Source organism: Sus scrofa, chromosome 9 (assembly GCF_054392235.1).
Source record: "Sus scrofa isolate SSC_HxYL_T2T_F1_AM1 chromosome 9, Sscrofa_HxYL_maternal_Yorkshire_Landrace_v2.0, whole genome shotgun sequence".
Taxonomy (NCBI): domain Eukaryota; kingdom Metazoa; phylum Chordata; class Mammalia; order Artiodactyla; family Suidae; genus Sus; species Sus scrofa.
Genome location: NC_139391.1, coordinates 98627697 through 98649853, shown reverse-complemented (window position 1 = coordinate 98649853; position 22157 = coordinate 98627697). Strand labels below are relative to the sequence as shown.

Below are 22157 nucleotides of genomic sequence, written 5' to 3'. Positions count from 1 at the left end.
CTATCATTTATTGTTTCCTTTGTGCTGGCCATCATGCTAAAGACTTCAGACATGTGCGCATGCATGGTATAGTTTGTTTAACACTACAGCTCTTTGAGATAAAGAAACCTACCCAAGGTCACACATATTGAAAGTGGCAGAACCAAAGAGTCAGTTTCTCTGATTTCAAAGTCAGGGCACCAAACCACTGTATCGTGCTTCCTCATCCAGAAAACAAGCTGGAGAATAAACTAGGTACTTGGTAGGCTTTCCAGGAAGAACAAAAGGAAGATTATCCTAGGCGGTGTGCAGCAAGATTTACCTCTGGACAAAAAGAGTCCTCTTGATAGCTTAGAGCTCTTGGTTGTTATTAAAACCATTTAGCAAGTCCCTGAGTCTTCCACAGATATTTTTCAAATCTCAGTAATTTAGAATTGATGCCATTTTTAACGCAATAGTAGGAATTAGTAGATTCCTGAAGAGATAACAAGGGCATTTTACCCAAACAATCTCTCCTTAGAATTTCAGAAATGTTGATTTACACAAAAACAATGTATTGCAACTGCCACGGTCTTCCGTAAACTGTCACTCTGTAATCTAATCTGCTAGTTGCCCAACTTATCAAGGTAGGCATTTATCCAGCCCACATTTTAGGACTATTTTGTTACTCAGTGAAAAAAAGACCTTTTTTTCTTTTTAGGGCTGCACCTAGGCATACGGAAGTTCCCAGGCTAGGGGTCGAATCAAAGCTGCATCTGCTGGCCTACATCACAGCCACAGCAAAGCTGGATCTGAGCCTTGACTGAGACCTATGCTGCAGCTTGTGACAATGGCAGATGCTTGACCCACTGAGCAAGGCCAGGTATCAAACCTGCATCCTTATGGGTACTAGTCTGGTTCTTAACCTGCTGAGCCATGTCAGGAACTCCACTTGGTGAAATTTAAAAATTTTTTTTTCTTTAAAAAGGTCTAAATTTAGACTTCATTTACCCTGTAATTTCTTTCTAATGAATCTAAATTAATGAAGTGGCATTAAGTAACAAAGTATTTATGTGACACCTCTAGGCATTTCAAAGTACATAAGTAATAAATGTTTTGATCTTTTATTTGTAATTCTTGATCTTTTATTCATAGTTTTATATTTGTGGGCTCATTTTATCCCGAGGACTAGGTATCACAAATTCTCTATTTTATAGGTGAGAAACTAGCAAAGTTACTTCTCAAGGATACTCAGTGATTCAAGAGTTGACCCTGGATTTCCTGGCTTGTGATTAATATCCTTCCCATTTTAATACACTAGAAACTTGGTCATGAAATTCATTCGATCATTAAATGCTTGGGTACCTTCTATATACGAGAAATTTTTAAGCACTTGTGTGCACAGTGGTGAATAGGACAGAATCCCTGGTCCCAGGAAGCCTAGTGTCTAGAGCAGTGTTTTTCATCCTGTGGAATATAACTCATTAATGAGTCATAAAATTTATTTAGTATGTTTGACCAGATTTTTTCAAAGAAAACAGAATAAACTACCTTAGAGTACATTACATGTAATAGAGTAAGTAGTATTTCATGAAGTTTGTTCAAGTTTTATGTATATATACCAGATTCAGGTAAAATATGTATTTCTATGAATCACAATCAAACAAATTTGAAAGCCACTGGTCTATGGGATCTAATTCTAGATATAAAAGTGTTACTGACCCACTCTGATGAAAATTTAAGCAAGAGTTTTAGTATCACAGTACCTGTTTCCTCCATTATAGATTCAGCTCAAAAACGTTAAACTGCTCTAAAGCACACATTTTCCTTAGGGTATACATAGTTTACATTCTGATAAGTATTTGCAGACATTTCATTCCATTGGGCTACTGTTACCAATATTGCTGCTGGTGTTCTAACTTTCTCCTTCCAGAGGTAAAAACAAAAATCCCACGTGTGGATAAGGGTAAGCTAATATAGCAACAGAGTTACCTCTCATACAGACACAGTTTCCTACCTATTCCCACATAACAAATGTCCCCAAAATATAGTGGCTTAAATAGCAACCCTTTCATCATGTCTTGTGTTGTGTTTCTGGATTAGGAATGCAGGCAGGGGCTCAACTGAGCAGTTCATCTACTCTCTGAGGTTTTGGCTGGGCTCCTTCTGTGGCACCAGCTGAGACTGAGCTGATCTGGAAGGTCCACGGTGGTTTCACTTGTACGCTTGGCACCTTGGTGGGGCGCCTCTCCACATGGGATCTCCGAGAGCATGACAGAGCCCACCCGGACTCAAGGAGAGGGACATAGACCCCACCACTCAAAGAACTTGTGGCCCATTTTACTACGTGCACTCTCCAAACCCTAAATCCATCCAGTACTGCATTCTTAGCAGGGATTAAGTGACATGACACATTTAATCCTATGCAATACCAATACGTCACCTTGATTGGAAGGTTCAGCCACAGTAATTCCCAGTTAATTCCCTGGCAAGGGAATAGCGGAAATAGCATGTCACTTTGGAGTTTCAGTGAGCTCCCTGAGAGCAGCGCACATGGTTGACAGCAGAAAGAGTGCCAATATTGTGTTTTAACAGCTGAGCAATTGCTCCAAAAAGATGGAAAAGCATGGCCAAATTCAGAAGCAGGCATGGAAGAACATGGTTAAGGACATCTTGGAAAACTCACCATATGAGAAATGTTTATATAAGGCTGTGTACATAAGAATAATTTTAGTTGTGTCAATTAACTAAATACAGTGGGAGTCAGAATAATAAACGTAAACAGTAACTTTTTCCCTTAAGTATACCCATATGCTAGTCATTCCCCCCAAAATTTGTGCATAAAAAAACCTCTTTGAAATTGAGATTCCCAGCCCCACCCTTTGTATCATGGGGTCTTGGCAAAAACCAGAAATCTGATGGGTAACAGATACCTGAGCTGGTTCAATGGAAATGGTCCAAGGAAAACATTTTGAGAATCTCAGCCCAAACGATCCTATCTGCTTCATCAGGGGGTATCAGTGCAGAGCAGGGAGCTCTACTTAGATGACCCTCAAAGAGGAAGGAGGGACTGGGTTCAGAGAAGGATAGGCATTTTGTGATGCTGTCCTCTGCCTCATGATGTCAGAAGCCATATCCCTGGACAGTTATTTGCCCATCACCCACCAGAACCCTCCAGAGAAGGCATTTCTCTTGTAGAAGCACCGTACCACTTAAAAAACATTTACTGAAAGTAGGGGTGCACCTTCCAACAGCAGGAAAACTCAGAGATCCTGAAATCCCCAATTCATACTTGTAATGCTGCTCCCACGCCCACACACATAAGCAAACAGCCTTTGTATCTGGATGAGAGGGGGGAAAAAAGTCATTCTTGATTTGGTTCAGCTTTAAAAGCAAAGGATCTTCCCAGGGCTGATTCCCAAAGATAGGCATCAAGAATGTATGCTGAGGGAGTTCCGTGGTAGCTCAGCAGTAACGAACCTGACTAGCATCCGTGGGGACGTGCGGTGAATCCCTGGCCCTGCTCAGTGGGGTTAAGTATGTAGCATTGCTGTGAGCTGAGTGCAGCTCACAGATGCAGCTCAGATCCCATGTTGCTGGGGCTGTGGCATAAGCCGGAAGCTGCAGCTATGATGCGACCACTACCTTGGGAACTTCCATATACCACGGCTGTGCCCCTAAAAAGAAAAACTAACCAACAGAAAAGAATGTATGCTGAGAATCTCAGCATCTTCAAATTCAAAGATTTTTTTTTTAAGTTAAAAACTCCACCTGACAGCATCTTGTTCTACCCACATGGGCACTGAATGTAAGTGGAATGGCACCATTTTGAGGGAGACAGGCTGGATGTATGTGTGAAGTTACACAGCATAAAATCCTATAGGCCTCATCAGGTCAGAATGCCATTGACACTAATACGGGTTTGCATGAGCATAGACTGGTGAGATAAGTGAGAAATGGGAGTGTCCCCAGTCATCTGCAGAACTATTAGGTACCCAGACTTGGTCTTATGGGAACATGAATTTCTCTTGCATGGTCATCATTCAGATGTATGTATGTCATTATCATTAAGATCAGCCAAGAGGCTTCTGCTAACTAATGATGCCCAGATTTGGGTCCCTGAGGAGCCATGGGCATATGGAGATTGATTTCCTCTGCCAAAACCTGATTCAGAAAGTCACTTGTCTAGGTGGTAATGTGAGAACTGTGCAATTAATAGAATTATTCTTTATTACAAAGCATTTGCATATAAAAAGAAAGTGGTAGTATAAAAAGATCCAGTGAAGTCTTCTAGAGTCATGGTACAATTTTCCCCAGAGCTACAGCAACAGAAAGCAAGTACAGGAGGATCAGACTTTGCACTTATCAGTGGCCCAGCTTTGACGATACCCCAATTGGCGGGGGCAAGCCACTGTTCAATTCTGCTTAGGACTCTATAAAAGAAGAAAAATAGTACATAAAGCCAAGTTTCTCCTCTGCCGCGCCAGTTCAGAAAAACATCACCATCTACCTGCACTTTACAGTTCAGGGAGTCCGACGATGACTGGCCAGGCAAATAAGCAAGTTATTTGCAACGCAGACCGAAGTGAAGTGACGGGCTTCTTCACCACAGGCATAAGTATATTATAAACCTAAATCCTTGCTGACCAACACAGGAGGAGCCTAGAGTATTCAGCAAGTTAAGCCAATTGCTTCAAGGCAGAATATAACTAATGCATCCAAATCAGAGAAGTGTTAATCCATTTTCTGTTAATCCATTTTCTCTTAAGGAAGAGCAGCATACCTGAGACCCTTTTCCCATTCCTTTGCCCTCCCCCATTGGCGATGCAAGGATAGAGTCTCTGGTTGTAATAAGAAACCCTGTATATATTAGGAGATTGAGGGTTAATACCTCTGCTTCTTTTATTTGACATTTCTATTTACTTGTCTCACAGCCACTCTTTTGCAACCTTTAAATCATTTTCTCCTTACCTCCACTGTTTTGCTAGGTTTGCCCCAAGCAACCAGAGCCCACTTTCTTAGTGACAATAGAGACGGGAGCTGGAAGGGATGCTAAAGATTATTTATTCTAACAACTACACTTATGGATGAGAAAACCAGAGCCCTATCTATTAGGTACTTTAAGGAACTTGATAACTGAAGTCATAGATAAAACTCTCAAAAGCTGCTCTGTGGCTCCTCTGGCCTCTCTGGATTTTTTTCTTGCCTCAGCTCAGTTACAGAATTCATCTCAGAGACGATTCTGACAATTGAGAATCTCAGCATCGGCAAATTCAATGATTTGTTAACTTAAAAAGCTTCCTCTTAAGCACCACACCTGACAGCATCTTGTTCTACCAGACTGGGTTCAGACTAGTATTCTTCTCAAAATCCCATACCAGGGAGTTCAAAAGCATAAATCATGTCTGTCTGAGACCCCAGTGGTCCCCCCAGGCTGCACAAAGACAAGCAAGCCGTGGTAACCCAAAGCGGCGACCCACAAAGCTTGGCAGAAAATGTCATTTGATGAAGAGAAGGAACACTGTTAATGGTGACTCGCTAAGTGTTTACATCAGATATATAACTTTTTTCATTTAAATAGTTTTTAAAAGCAAATATCACTTTCATGAGTTGAATTACATTGTATAGGTTCTCTTCTGTGTTGTATATTTGAACAGAACGTAGATGCGATAGCTCAAAGAAATTTCCTAAACGAGAGTTTAATATTGTATGAGACATACCTAGAGTCATATGCATTTCCATGTAGCCCCCAATTTATGAACCCCTTTAGGAACACGATACCTTGCTCAGAACTATGTATATATGTCAATAAAAAGGAAATGTGTATTTAATCAAATAGTGCCCATACATTGATCTCAGATGATCAATACTTTAAAACAAAGCAAGCAAAGGGTCTTATATCAATTTACTACGCTCTATTTCTTCTACTTCCTTTTCATTTTAAGTGAAATTCTCTGGAGAACATCCTTAAATGGAGATATCTGTGTGCCTATAACAGGATAATGCTTACTCATATGGGAAAATTTTTTTAAGATGTCTGCCTTACCTGGAGTAATTTCAGAGGCTTGGGGTAAGAATCACTAACCAAGTAAATGTAACCAATTTGATGTATAATCCAGTTTTTTCACTGAAGAAACTTTTGTGTCCTGGCTCAGCTCCAGGCACTGGGGATGCAGTAATGAGCAAAACAGACAAACTCTACACTCATGGTGCTTGCATTTCTAATAGCAAGAGGGGGCAGAGACAGACAAACCAATAATGCATAAGATATTATACCTCAGGAGTTGATAAGTGATGTGGAGAAAATAATCTGGGGCATAGACAAATAAGGAGTACTGGGGAAAGAGAGAGCTACTGTTTTTTATAGAGTAGGGGCAAGTGATAAGGAGACATTGAGCAGAGACATGAAGGAAATGCAAGAAGAGAGCCACACTGGTGTCTGAAGGAAAGACATTCCAAGCAGAGGCAACAACAAACACAAAGATCCAAGGATGGAAGAACATCAAAGAGACCAGTGAAGCCAGGGAGAAATGACTAAGCGTGAAAGTGAAAGGAGATGAAGATAAAGATGGAACAAATCACCTAGGACTTCGGAGGTCATTTACTTTTCTGTTGCAAGAACTGAGAAGACCTTCAGTGTGGTACCAATGGAAGCTAATACGGTTTGCAGATTCCAAGGGGAGGCTGACAGCATCAGCTCCGCTAGAAAGGAGGGTTAATGCCTGATGTTTATTAGAGTTTAACAGTTCTGGCTTACGATTTTGATCCCTAGACATAGTAGCACTTAAAGCTCCTATTAGTTGTGTGAGCCTCAGAGTGAAGGAATTTCTGATCCTTGCCTGAAAACACATTTGTATAGAAAAGAGGAGAAAGAGGGGATGTTGAGCAACTAAGAGAAGGCAAGACTAATAAAAGATAGGTGGAACTGTACCAAAAATTATTGAGTCCTTTTATTTACAAATTATTTATTGTGCATCCAACTCTGGTACTTCTCGAGGGAGGGAAGAGAGAATAAAAGGACATGACTCAAAAGAAAGCATGACAGCATGAGGCAGCAACAATGGACTGAGGTATGAAGTTGAAGACCAAGTGGAATTTCTGTTGATAAGATAATTAAGTTGTATTGTGGCAATAACAAAGGAACATGCTATACTTTCTCTTTCCATATATCTTATCTCACAAGAAATGAATCACTGAATGAAGAAGTCTTTGCTTCATAAGTTCCATTTGGAAATTAAATCTTGAGTTTATAGATTTTTATCCAGCACCACAATAATGAATATGATTTTCGCTTAAATCTACCAGTAACAGTATAAGACAATTATTTTGGTCATAAAGGGAAAACACCCCCTGAGAATCTAGCCCATATTTATTAATAATGGATCCTCTGTCTTCCACTGAGAAATCTTTACATCGCAAGGCTATCAAACCAGTGGCTAGCAGTGCCCTATCTGTCCAGACAACATAATCAACAGATGTACCTCTTCTGGAAAGGGACCAAGGGGCTCTAATATGAGTAAATTCAGGTGATAAGTTAAAAAAACAGGTTCATTGACAAAGCAAGAAGACAACATGGAAATTGTATTCCATGACCACAGCATTAAAATATCTAAACAAGCAGACAGGCTGGAAGAAATGTGAGGTCACCAGGAGCAAGGAAATGGAACAGATGGGAACAGACTGGAATGTTATTTTGTTTAAGTGTTTGTTCTATTTTTTTCCAAGTCAGATCTATTATACAGTTTTAGTAACACACTGATTCTCAGGAACCAATCCTCAGCCATTCAACTGACCAACAGACTTGGCATCCACAAGAATCTACTAAATAGATATGTTTAGCATTGATTGAGGGCCCAGTTATCTGAAAAAATAGGGTCATTTTCTCTAAAGCTTGGCCAGTCTCTGCATTACTGGTACAAGAGAAATAGATTTCACACTGCTAGAGAAAGCTGTCACTTGGCTGCATTGACCTCTAAAAGCTTTACCAAGTTTGTGAAGCAAAACATGCCTTTTGATGTGTGTGAATGGCCCTTCTGTCATCAGCAGTGGAACTATTAGGTCTTTTTCAGCTTTAAATAGCAAAAAGTACCACCGAGAGTAACTCACAGTGGCCACTCACCGCACTCCCAGGAAAACCAAAAATAAACCTGCACATTTCTCATTTCTGACAAAAAGGATGATTATGGAAATCTGCTTAACTGCACTTAAGAAAATAGGCTAAATTTATACCATTAAAGATCTTGTGAGAATTTCATCAGAATAATAGCAAAAACTTATCACCAACACACACACGAAAATAACAATATGTTCCTCTTCCACATATTTTACTACCTTAGGGAATAACAGATGGGCTAATACGGGAGGCAGATGTAAAATATTTATGAAAGGCAAAGTAATTGAGATAGCAAACTCATAAAACAATAATTTCCTCTACGATATTCAGCAGCATGTACAAAAATGAGAATGTTTTTTACATAATACAATAAAATGCACTGGCAAAAGCTACGGATGAAATAGTAAAGGAGATGCAGAAAAATATAAGTTACGGTTCTTTGATACACTAAAATGTGGTAAGGGAAAAAAGATAACTGCAGAAAGAGTCTTGTGAGTGTTTTTTGCTGTTGTTGCTGTTTGTGAGAAGACCCTGAATTTGTATTATCTTCCTCTCAAAGAGCTTAAACATTCTAACATAGGGTGTTCCCTTCAATGTCCGAGTGAAGCAAGTAGATGATTCTAAGTTATTCTGTAAACTTCTATAATGATGTCCACAGGGAGTACAGGAGAAGACTATTTGACACTATAGCTTGAGGACTTTCCACGTGTCTACCCTGTATCTCTTACCTATGTGGTCAAAATATCCCCAATTTTGAAGAAAGGAGAATGCAGTAAGCAAACAGATCATATGCGTACACTTCAGATCAGCATTCCTTCAAGTCTCTCAATGGCAGAGGGAACACCAGAGTAGCTTTGCCATCTTTACAAATGCGGGGAGAGAGGGGATGAGACTAGTTCAAGGTGGACAGGGAGGAGTACCAGCACACCAGCCCCTGGTTCGCCTAGACTTACCCCCTGACACATTATTCTTCTTCCATCTCTGAAAAGGAAGAAACCTGCACAGAAATAATAAAACTTGATCTTGGAAAGATGAAGAGATCAGTTAAAATGTCAAAGGCACACCTGCTATAGGATGCTCAGGGCCCCAGCCAGTTCTCTGCAGGGTGAGGGATGGTTGAGGCCACGATGTGGCTTGAGGAGCAGAAAGGCCTACCTGTTTCACAACGAGGCAGCCCATAGGCCTCACATTTGTTGGGCATTTCTTCAGGATGATAGATTATTTCCTTCCTGAAACTTCCATTGGTTCCCTGGTTCTCTGAAATACAACCATTCATACAAAATTTCAGAAAATATTATATGGTATTATATGGTGTCTACTCCATGACCAGCATAATGGGGATATAATAATGAAAAAGACAGCAGAGCCCCTGCCTATTTTCTAGTCAAGAGTACAAGACATAAAGACACTAACCAAGAAAAAAAAGAAAGAAAGAAAAGAAAATAAGAAAATAAATCAGCTTTAAAAATGGGTAATGTGACAGAGAGTAACTGGCTGGTTATATTAGATGTGGTGGCCTGTCGACAGCCTTTGTCAGAGGGTGGCATTTCAGATGGGGGTGGTGATAAGAAAGAGCCTGACACATGGTTAAGAGAGAGAAGCACATTCCTGGCAGAGACAAGAGCTACTACAAAAGGTCTGAAACTGAGAAACAGAAGTCCTGTTTGAGGACAAAAAACAAAAAATAAAAAGGGGTGGGGGAAGACATAATTAGGTGAGTGCAGAAAGATAGGCATGGTCTGAATCTCACTGGGCCTTATAAACCAGAGTAAAGAGCCCAGAGAGAAGCCACAGGAGGTGTGGAGGGAGGTGACTTACATCTGAAAGCACTCTGGCTGCTGCAGAGAGAAGGCAGTGTAGGGAGGCAGGAGTGCACACAGATACGCCTGTGGTGCAGCTATTACAGTGGCCAAGAGAACAAGAATGGTGGTAGGGTTGGGGGGAGGGAGGAGATGGAAGAGGCTGCAGTCAAAGGCAGGGGGATTGGACCCAGCAGCAATAGTTTGACATGGGAGGAGGGACCAAAAAGGAAGGAAGCATAAATGTTAGACTTCTTGGTTTGAATAAATGGCCAAAGGGTGGGACCATTTGCTGAGGAAACAAAGACTACACAGAGACAGGTTAGCGAATCAAAAGTTATGCTTTGGCCACCTGATTTAGAGATGTCAATTAAACTGCCACATGGAGACGCAAAGTAGGCAGCTGAATACAAGGAAGCCGCAGAGAAAGAAGATGACCCTCCTAGGTTTCCAGTGAACTGTGGTTTTGACTTCATTTCACCTTGTTCTTTCTGTTACCCCACTGAGCTTTGATAAAGCAAGAATTAGATAAATTACACGAAGAAGCTTTGCAAAGAATAAAGTCATGCCTTCGTATTTGGAGTCATTGTCACTATCCCCTTCCATCAAGTATTTCTCTGGCACACACTGTGTCTTCAATGTAGAAGTTTCAGGAAATGTAGATTATGCTATCCCTGCCCCCGCAACATATTGTAGCTTTTAGTGGACTCATATCGTAAAGAAAATTGAACCTCATTCTAAAAATGATAAAAGGAAAAAAAATCTCCCAAAGAGTGAGCATGTCCCATGACTCCTCTATAACCTTAGGTGGCCACACAGACTTGACTTCATAATTCTCTTCTACACCTAGACAAGTAATCAGCACAAAATTGAGAGACTGGAGTTTCCATAGGGGAGGTTTTGCTGAAAGACTTGTGCCCCAGACATGATGAATGCTTCCCCATTGAATGCCACATGGTAACAAATTTCAAAATTAGTTTCTCCTTCGCGTTTAAAGAAATTCCTATGAAAAACACAATTTTATGGGGCAAGAATATCATACCTAATGTGGACAAGAACACTTCAGCATGAAATTAGTTTGTTTATTAACCAAGAGCCATGCCTTTAAAGAAAGGGACAGCTAACTGGGCTGCTTGACTGAAGCCACGGTCAGGTAGCCAAGAGGACCAGCTCCTCCTGGGCAGAGCAAGTCCAGATGGACAGGCCAAGGGATGGAACATTGACAGCTCTAGAAGGCAAGGTGAGGCCAGCGCTAAATGATTCTCTTGGCCATAGAGTTTCACCCCGTGGAAGTCGGGGCTCCTTGCTTAGGTTCTCTTTCAGTAAAAGGAAAAAGCTTTAAGGGTGAAATAGATATAACTTTGCTGTCTCACAAAAACAAAACTTTGGTTCAACACAAGAGCTATGAGTTGTATCTAGGAAAATGAAGAGCCATAAAAAGAATGATCATACACATCCGTATACACTCACCCTGAGGCAATTATCAATATTGTCATTAACAAAAGCATCCATGCTTTAGAATGTCTTCCTTTCTGCCAGTTATTATGAAACGGAAGTTCTTACCACCCCAGCCCTCACTAGAATTTTCCCTGATGTTATCTACTTGAACAATGAAAATGTATCAAACCATTCTCTCAGGCAGTGGAGCTCACAGATGACTCCTGGCACTACAGAGAGCCATTTCTGCCCAGAGAGAACAATGTTAATTAGGTATTGAAAAGAGTAATTAATTTAACAATCTAAGCAAACTGCAGTGAGCTTTCAATTTTGCACACTGTATTTTAACCAGTTTAGAGATTACCAAAGCTCATTTTAAACCCACAGTGGCTTCTTTCAACAATGATCATGCTTATCAACTCTCTCCAAGAGGTATGACATTGGTAGAGGTAGGTGCCAGGATCCCAGCTAATCTCGAGCAGAGCATATGGAGAAAGTTGACCCACTACAGCATTAAATCACCTAGCACTTTCCAAAGGCAAATTAAACTGAGTTTTTAACTCAGTTTTAACTAGCATCTGGGATTATCCATGCCAGTCCCTCTGGGGCCCCCTTGACTAACACAGACTTTTCCACCCTGCTTTGTTTTCCAGCCTCTGCAAGCACGTACATGCCGACGGTGTGCAACGGGCGAGAAGTCCTTGACTCCACCACCTCATCCCTGTGATTGTGAATTGCAGTTCAGTTCTCGTGTTTTTAGGTTGTCAGACGCAAGTACTCACATGCAGCTCCGGAACGTGGAGAAAGAACTCCCCTTAGGACCTTTTTTTAGAAACAGTACAATAAATTATTTTTGAGGACTGTACAATATATAGTGACGTGCTAGAACTTTTTAGACTGATTTTAGTGCCCCTCTTATTAATGATTCCCCAGAACATGGACATAACCATTGTTTACAGAGCTGAGTATTTGGTGACAGGGTCTGACAGGGTCAGTCTATTAGAAAATACGGTGGCAATATTAGGTAACTTTTTTTCCTATGAAGTTTTTTGTAGGTCCTTGTTGTAACTAACTTAGGATGAGTTTCTATGTTGTATATTAAAGTTACATTATGTGTAACAGGTGGTTTTTCTCAGCAAAAAACAAAAAGCATCTGTATTAATGTAAAGATATTGGGAATAAAACCTTCAAGGTTTTCCAGCATGGTGGCTAATGGCTTTTTCTTTTTCAATCATTTCAGGTAATTTGAGTGTGTGGACTTTAGACTATATCTACTTTTTTTTTTTTTTTTTTTTTTTAGGGCGGCATCCATGGCACATGGAAGTTCCCAGGTTAGGGATCAAATTGGAACTGCAGCTACAGGCCTATAGCAGGGCCACAGCAATACCAGATCTGAGCCACATCCGTGACCTCTATAGCAGCTCACAGCAACGCCAGATCCTTAACACACTGATCGAGGCCAGGGATCAACCCGCATCCTCATGGACACTATGTCATGTTTTTAACTTGCTAAGCCACAACAGGAACTCCCATTTCTACTTTTAATGTTGGAAGAAATAATCTAACTGGGCTTCTCTTTACTTATAGATACAATGAACACAGGTTGCTTCCTGTGAGCAGATCTAGGCGGATTTGCAAAGCCCATAATCAGAATTGGACTGACAACAGCCTAAATACACAATGGCCACATAACACCCATGTTGGTTCTTTAAGCCCCATCTGTAGAGCATCCCAGAATTTGCCCAAAGAGGGCCCTGAGGCACAGGCTCCTCCATTCCTGCTTTCCTGTGAATGAAGAGGCTGACCTCCAGGGGAGGTTTGAAGGCTCTCATTTCCCAAAACAACCTTAATTACTAGCAAGGAGACTGAGAAAGCATCTTATTATTCCATTGGAAAATCACTCACGGTTCATAGCTGAATGCGGCAGCAAAAATGCAGGATATCTTCTTTTCCAAGGCTTTGCCAAAGTCCCGAGAACAATGCATAGACACACAGGCTTGTCACTCAACCTGAACGTTTTACTAACACAAATAAAGCAGCAAACAGGGAAAGCACAGAAAAGCTAAAACTGGCTCATTCTTAACAATACTGTCCTATTTTTCTGACAAACCTTGCAGTCACAAAGCATTTATTAATGTAGAAAAATTTACTGAGAACCTATCTGTCTGCCAGGCCCTGCACCAAGATACCATGGACAGAGAATGTATTGGTTTCATGTAACTGATCCAACAGCTTAATACAAACTTGTAGGCTTAGTACAACAGAAATTGATTCTCAGTGTTGGCAGGGCTGTACCCCCTTGGCTCCAGGGGAGAATCCATTCCTTTCCTCTTCTAGTTTCTGGTGGTTGTCAGCTTCTTGACATCGCATCACTCTAATCTCTGTGTCCATCTTCACATCCCCTTCTCTCCCAGTGTGTCTCTCACAAGGACACTTGTGATGGGATTTCGGGCTCACCTGGATAATGCAGGATGATCCCATTTCAAGGACCTTAATTACATCTGCAAAGGCCTTTTTTTGAAGTGAAGGAACATTAGGATGTGTACATATCTTTGGAGAAGTCATTCTTCACCCCATGACAGAGAAATAGATGATTAAGTGCAGTTTCTGCCTTTAAGAAGCATCAAGACTGGAAAATAACGAGGGAAGTGTGATTGAAGAAGACAGTGAGGAGAAGGAAGAGGATGATATGAGGGACTCACAGGCTAAAAAACCAAGGCCTGGTTAATCAAGACATACAGGTCCCACTTTTAAAACATCCAGAAATACTGAAAAGGTGCACAAAAGCCAGCATGACTGGTCTTGAAAGAAATAAAATGAGAAGTTTCATGTTAGAAATTCTCTTCTTTCTGGAGCTCCCCTTGTGGCTCAGGGGGTTAAGTACCTGGCACTCCCTCAGCTGTGTGCAAGCCCCAAATGTGGGGCAAGTTTGATCCTTAGCCTGGGAAGTTCCATGTGCTGTGGGTGCAGCCAAAAATTTTTTTAAAAAAAGAAATTCTTTTTCCTTCTGGATGCATTTGAATCAGCACCCCCTTCGATGTGTCCAAAACTCACCAGATGCTCAAAAACAACAGTGCAAAGCCTCTGAACTCTTATATCCAAAGAACCTGGGTTTGGCTCGGGGTGGGGGCGGGTACTTGGGGCCGACTGGGTAACAGTTTCAACAGCTAGATGGCAGGAAAAAATGCTGTTGTGACTGAAACTGCCAGGAGTGCTAGATAAGTGTGCTCAGAATGAGCATCTGCTCAAGATCAAGGCTGAGGCAAGGATGATGGGAGAGAAAATTAACTCAACCCACTGATGGAATGTGACAGGCTGAGGAAGGCAATATCAGTTGAGTTGTTCAGAGACACAACTGATGCCTAAAACAATCAAACTGATCATGGATCTTTTTAAACACGACAATTAGGCTGTGGGTACATCCTGAGAAAAATGTTTTTGGAGAGCAGGGTTTTGATCTATGGCTGGTATTATTTCACTCCCTCTCTTTATACTAAAAGTGTGTTAACTGACAGTTGCCATCACCTTCTTCCTTGTCACGAACTGTGTTTCCTATTCAAAAGTTCATCCCCTAAGATGTGATGTCTAGAAATAATTTTTTAAAGAACATTCAGCATATGTATGGAAAATAGAAGCTATAAAATCGTTTTTTACATAAGCCATTTTAAACAAACAGGTTTAGGACTGTTTTTTCTTTTTTAACTCCAGTAACCATATTTCATTCTTTCAGAATATAAAACTTGTTGAACTGATACATTTTTGCAAAAATATCCTGAATTTAAGAAACTCAAGCAGAATGATCATCACACTCATTAAAAAACATATCAGAACCAAATGATATGGTTGATTATTGTTGGATTCCTGGATGTTTACAGTTTCTGAAATGCCCTGTGACCTATCTAGTTTAAATATTAATAGACTCTCTTGCCCACTCAGGTTGTTCATGGTAAAATAAAAAAGTCACATTTTCAAGCTGTGAGGTAAGCTTGTTTGTAGATCACACAGAGGACAGACTAAGGGTAGCTAAGAAGGGAAGTGATTAAGCCAATAAAGCTTTACAGTCTTCAATGCCACTATTCCTCTCAACCAGCCTGCTTTACACACCTATCTACCATGAGAGCTTTGGGCATTGCAGCCCTTTACTAAAGGGCTATAAACATGGAGAAGTCAAGGAAAGTGAGGTGCCACGAAGATGGAACACCAGTATGGATTATAACTTTCACAGCCCTAATAACCAAGAGCCAAAATGATAAATAAGGCAATTATCACTCCTGCTCTGTGACAGTAAGTTGAGGTTTCCGTAATTCCCACTGGTTGGACTCACTGATTTAACCTAAGCAGTGGTAATCTAAAATCAGCCATCTGAGATAAAGGAAGTATTACCTCCCTCCAAACCAAATCTGCCAATATCCACAAGCTATTTTAGACAGAGCTCTTCATCCAAGAGTCATTAATAAGCCAAGGAAAATTCTGGCAAATTAAAAGCCTAACTGGGACATTTTGTTCAAGGCAACCGGAGGTCAGTTTCTTGAACCACCAATCATTAAAGGAATCTGAAGTGTCTTTTGCAACGCAGAAAGTCTTAAAATAAGATTCGGTAAATGTGTGTGGATTAAGGTGTGTGCTTCCCAAACACTTGAACACTAGCAATGGACCGTCTCTAGTGCCAGGGCTCAAGAACCTAGGCTGACACTTTTGCATCAATATACGCTACCCCCATACAGTTACTTGAAATAAATCTGTATAAAGGATTAAATATCATCTCCAAATCAAATTACCTCAGCAATAAATGTTATAGAAACCATAATAAGCAAAGGCTTCTAAATCAATCTTGCTGGTTTACTTTGAACCAATTCTCTTGCTTGAGTTTCATCATTTCCTAATCAATATCCACAATCAAGTCCCAGAACTAGAAGAGGAGCTCAGAAGAGTTTCTGGCTTTGTCTTTGGTGAGTGATTAAATCATCAAGGGAGAGTGGCAGGTTATTTTCTTCTGTATCATCTCTAGAGACTTGAGAAACTTTAAAGATGTAAGCTCCTAAAGGGCAATGAATCCGTACAAAATAATTTTGCTTATGGGTTGCAGTGATCAAAACCAGTTATCAGCAAACCATGGTTCACAAGTCAAATCCAGCATCTGTTTATACAAAGCCTGTAAACGAAGAATGCTTCTATATTTTCTTTTATATAATGATTTTTATTTTTTTCCATTATAACTGGTTTATACTGTTCTGTCAATTTTCTAATGTGGTTGCCAAGGGGGAGGGGGAGGGAGTGGGATGGATTGGGAGTTTGCAGTTAATAGATGCAGACTATTGCCTTTAGAATGGATTAGCAATGAGATCCTGCTGTGTAGCACTGGGAGCTATGTCTAGACACTTATGATGGAGCATGATAATGTGAGAAAAAAGAATGTATACATGTATACATCTATATTTTTATGTAGACAGGAGAAAAGTCAAAAGAATTACATTTCATGTAAATAAATGGAAATTAAACTCAAATTTCCATGTATTCAAATTTTCCTAGAATGCAGTCATACCCATTTGTTTATATATTGTCTATGGCTGCTTTAATCCTACAATGGCAGAGTTGGAGTTGCAACAGATGAAAATATTTACTATCTGACCCTTTATAGAAAATGTTTGCTGGCCTCTGATCTAGACAATTGCAATAGTAGTATCAATTAATATCAACTGTAAGAAGAGTACCAATTAATTTTCAGTTTTTCATTCCCATCTTTTACTTCCTTCACTTACAGTCCTAAAATAAACTCATCTGAAAATGTTAAATCAAAGCGAAATCCAACAAGAGTAGAATCTCTGGCCAATTACTGTGAACATGAACTCCATTTTAAGCATCCAAGGAACAAGTCAGGTGTTAGGATTTTTTTTTTAAGCTTATTCACCTTGAATCCTCTTTTTTTTTTTAGGGCAATCTTAATTTAGGACTTGGGCATATAAACCTGAGATAATATTCATGATCACTACAAAACAGATGTGAGGATATGTAAGTCCTTTGAAGAAGTTCTACTCTACAGATCTTTAGTATAAAAAGGTAAACATGAGCAATGCACTGACTTTAAATTTGCCAATGGAATCATCATTTCATGCAAACTTCCAGGAAATTTACTTTTGTGAGGAAGAGAGAAATGATCTACATATTAGCTTCCCATTAGTAATGACCACAAGCAAGTAGCTCTACTGACAGATGTCAGATGACAGCTGATCATATTTGTCTTGAAGAACTAGAGTCAGTCAATGACCCACCACCTAGGAACTTGGAGACCCAGATGATAAATGATAAAATCAAGCAGTTCTTTCATATAACCATTTAAACCACCTCTTCTCTCCTTGGAAAGAAAATAATGACAAAAATCTACAAAAAAAAATACTCTAAAACATTTTTTAATCTTGGAAAGGACTTGATTACTACTAACCAAAGAGGGGGAAGGAAAACAAGAAAAAAAATTCAATCTTTTAAATCAACTGAACATAAATCAAATTGCTCAACATTGTTAAGTGGCATGATGTAATTTATCCACAGAAGACATGGTCTCATTCAGTGGAAAACTGATTTAAATATGGTTTGACAGAGTGCTAAGACATATTATAGGCAAGAATTGACTTAATGGAGTATTTAAGGCTTCATAACTGCCTTTAAGACAATTAACAAGTAACTTCTTCTATCATGTAGGGGGGAAAGAAATAGCAAATGTCAAAAGTCATAGAAACATGATTAATTAGTTTATGCCTTTAAACAGTCCACTGAGTTTTGCAAAGGCAAGACATAAAATTAAAGTGAGTTTTATAGCAAGGATTGGCCCGAATACTTTCTTCATGATACTCCTTCTGTCACAGTTCTTCAGTGCTTGGAATAAAATGCAAATACTGGGATCCAAAGGGAAAAGTCAGCTCTTTCCAAAGATGGGACTGAGCTGACAAAATCTATTTAATATCTAAAATTAGAAATAAAATAAATAAATCCTTCAATACCAACTACATTTTCAGAGAGTTCATTAAAATTTAAGGCATTTTTGACATGTCAGAGATTTTAGTCCAGTGACAGGAGAAGAAAGAAGCTACCTGGGAGCAAATCCCAATTATCTCTATGGCTTGGAACATACATGTTGAGCTCAGTGAAGGCAAAAAGAGAGGTGACAGGTGACTATGCAGAAACTTCCTGACTCTGTCCACTCTATACAACTCTACCAGGGTGCCTCTGAAAGGGAAAATTTCAAGTGTATTCTTATTCTTCTGTTTAAATTTTGATCAAGATGGGAAAAGGCTCACCAGCACTGTTGGCAGGATAAAGATGAGCAATGCCAAAATAGATTCTTTGTTATAATGAAATTTAAGAACTTAAAGGTGGAAAAGCAATGCCCTCCGTGAATTTCACAACAGTAAAGCAGCGGTAACCTCACCTATACTCCTGAGTCCAACAGCAGTGATATACACAAAACAAACACTCATTCAACAACAAACAAATGGTCCAGTGTTTGACCCATCAGCCAAATAAATTCAATTATTTGCTCTTCTCCCATTTTCCACACAACCTGCTGAATCAAAAGTTGTAAGTCATACCTCATTGAAAAACTTGGGGAAAAACATTCAATGTCTTGCCCATATGCCCTGCTTCTCTCAATCACCAGTCCTTTTCAAAATCTGGATTAAGATCTATAAAGATCACTGTTTATTCGAAACCAGCTAGAGAATCTAAGATTATCAATGGTCAGGAAACTTCCCTTTTCCCCAGTTCTAAGACAATTTTTACATGAAATTGGTCAAATCCAGCTTCATTCAGACTTCTTTTGACTAATAATATTCAAGTCATGCTAATACTAGTATAACCTGTCCATCATGGGAATTATCACAATTACCCAAATCACTCTTGAATGGGAACAACAACACATTTCATAACTGCTTATGGTACAACCACATTCTCATTATGAATACAATTATACGCAATTTTCTAAAAGTGAATTCCTGACTTACTAATTTAAAAAGAAAACTATGGAAGTCATAATTTTTCAAGTCTTTAGCAGAAAGATAACCATATAACCTTTGATGCTGATAAAGGGTAAATATCCCACTGCCATTTTCTAGACACTATGAAATTATTTCAGTACCTTTGTACAGTTATCTATACTTATACATAAGCTATTCCACGTTCTTCTCATGATTTCACAAGTGATTTGATAAACACGTTTTTCCACCCATTCTAAATTAAACTTCACGTATTACATAAATTGTTTCAAACCATGTGACTTCTATATAGTGTCAGCTTGTTTGTATTAATGGGAGGTCTAAGCTTCTCCTTTGCTTTTTTTTTTTTTTTTTTTATGAATCCCACTTTCAGTCAATCCCTTCTTACCAGTTCCAAGAAGGATGGAATTTCAAAGACGATTATAAGTTTAGATGACCCAAACACATGCTGACTCTTCATAAAAAATTACTGTTTACTTAGGTTTCTGAAATCAAGAAGGGTACCCTATGGAAAAATGAAAAATCTGTTGTCTTTCTTTGTTCACCATTTTTAATAGAAAAGATGTTTTACGGTCTGTCAGGAAAATAAATAATGGGAAAAATAACTGTACCTTAAAAAATTTTTCAAATCTTCCCCCAAATATAAACAAATAAAAGACATAAATGGGATTACAATGCATATGCTCACATCTGTCCTCCAAACAGACTTTTTAAATAGAAGTTATAAAGAAGAAAATTACCCATTAATTATATGGCATGCATCAGCAGTGCACTGGTGGGCTTAACCTTGGTTTTGAGTTATGTGTATATACAGATAAATCTCTTCCTGAGTTGAGCTTCATCTTCAGTTGAGACTCAAACCATTTGCTTTCCTATTTTTGGCAAGATACTTGACCATGATAAGGCAATCAAACTGTTCAACCTCCTTCCTTTTCAGCGGCATGGCCCTCCTCTGTGACATCACCAATGTGCCAGATACGAGGACAGGCTCTAAGCTACGGCCCTGGAAAACTAGAGAGCAGGTTTCTTTGTTCATCAGTCTGAAGGCTACAGCACAGTCTTTTCATATGTTTGGAGATCTTGAGGATTTCAGCTGAACAGATTCAAAATGGTCTTCTTTTTCCTATGGGAAAAAAATATTAAGACAAAAGTCAACTCACTAAAATTCCAATATCATTTTAGGATCTTACGTGTCCAAAAATACAGTCTGGAAATCATTTTAATTATGTATCTGCCACTTGTAATAAGGATTTTACATTTAAAGGAGGGCAGCAGTTGTAACAGATAGCATGCCTCTGATGCTTCTGATGTCCAGGAAATAAGACACAGATGCGAAATAGAAGCAATCACATGATTGCAGTAGATACCAAAAGATGTGGCTGTGCTTCTCATAAAGAAACCACTGAGACTCTTTCTAAAGTGACAGCCGATCTGAGTACTGAAATAGATGACCTATTCATGCAAACTATAGACAAAATAGAAGTGACAGTAAAATAAATGTTCTCAAGATAACACAGGCTCAATAACAACAAAAAAAGAGAGCAGAAACAAAAAGAACACCAATAAGACATAAGATCGTTTAGGTTCAATGATGCATTTTAGGAAAATCTTGGGAGAACATGCCTACTAAAGATATTAAATATAAATCATCTCAGATAATAAATCAAAATTTTAAGGCAAATATAACATTGCTGGCACTTGTTATATAATTCATAGCCTATTAAGATAAAGTATTCTCCTTTAATGGGGAAAACAAGAAATAAGAAGTGAGATTTCTCCCAATGTTCTCATTGTTAAAGTTAGACAGAGCTTTCTGAAGGATGCTGGAATAGGGTTAGGGGGACATGCTGTTGAAGAGAATACAGATGAAGAGCACTAGGATTATTTTTGAAATAAAGGAAATATGAGGCAGATCAGTCCTGAGTGCAAAGGGATGTATCTCTACAGTGGAGAAGGGAAAAGGAGAAAAATAGCAAGAACTAGGTATTGAGTACCTATCAGGTAGAACTAAGTTGCTTTCACATCTTCTCTCATTTGAGTGGAGAAGCCCAAAACTTTAGATAAACTTTAGGGTTACATGGTCAGAATTATAGAAAAACATCACAATGTGAACAACATACCCTATTTCCCTGCCTCTGCCGAGATGACAAGCCTGTGAGAGAACAGCACACAGATGGCAGTGCCCCAGCTCACTGGCTCTGGGAGAGCCTGCCTCAAGCCCCACACTGACCAGCTTTAATTTTCTAGGAATAACCATCGATAATTGACAAAAAATATTGGGTTTTTTTATTTATTTTTTATTTTTATTTCCCCCAACACACTTTTTTTTCCCATTGTTTTTTATGGCCATACATGTGGCATATGGAAGTTTCTGGGCCTGGGGTCAAATCAGAGCTGCAGCTGCAGGCCTATGCCACAGCCACATCAACACAAGATCTGAGCTGTATCTGCAACCTATGCTACAGCTTGCAGCAACACTGGACCCTTAACCCACTGGGAGAGGCCAGGGATTGAACCCACATCCTCACAGACACTATGTCAGGTTCTTAACCTGGTGAGCCACAATGGGAACTCCTCAAATATTTCTTAAGCACTAATGTGTTTCAGGAACAGGACTACACTTTAAGGGACATAAAACATCTGTCCTGGAGGAGTTCACAGTGCATTACAGGAAAGAGTATTAGGGCATCAGCCATGAACTAGGAAGGAAAGCTGAAATATTTATGGCCTGGCCTTGAGAAGACTGAAAAAACATGTTCCTTGGGGAGGGTAGGCAGAGACCTGTTTGTTATTCTCCAGATAATATTTCAAGTAAAACACTGAAATCTCTTTATACAGTCATGTTAGCTTCATAGGCCTCTGTGT

The 22157-nt window shown here is 39.4% G+C and overlaps 2 protein-coding genes across 11 annotated transcripts in view; one reads left to right on the top strand and one right to left on the bottom strand.

Annotated features, from left to right (window-relative positions):
• GRM3 (glutamate metabotropic receptor 3) overlaps nt 1-12510 on the top strand; it is a 241751-nt gene extending 229241 nt beyond the window's left edge. For all 3 annotated transcript variants that reach the window (XM_021063473.2, XM_021063475.2, XM_021063472.2), the window contains one exon: nt 11961-12510. In XM_021063473.2, coding sequence (XP_020919132.1) covers nt 11961-12034 — 74 coding nt within the window. In that variant the 3' untranslated portion in view covers nt 12035-12510. The remainder of the gene's footprint in view (nt 1-11960) is intronic.
• A 31-nt stretch (nt 12511-12541) lies between these two features.
• ELAPOR2 (endosome-lysosome associated apoptosis and autophagy regulator family member 2) overlaps nt 12542-22157 on the bottom strand; it is a 221335-nt gene continuing 211719 nt past the window's right edge. For 7 of the 8 annotated variants that reach the window (XR_014815973.1, XR_014815971.1, XM_084977241.1 and 4 more), the window contains one exon: nt 19825-20415. Coding sequence is in view for 5 of the 8 variants with exons in the window: in XM_084977241.1 (XP_084833367.1) it covers nt 20356-20415 (60 nt within the window). In the remaining 3 variants the exon portion in view is untranslated. Of the gene's footprint in view, nt 19798-19824; nt 20416-22157 lie in introns of those variants that run through there. The other variant, XR_014815970.1, reaches the window with a different exon arrangement.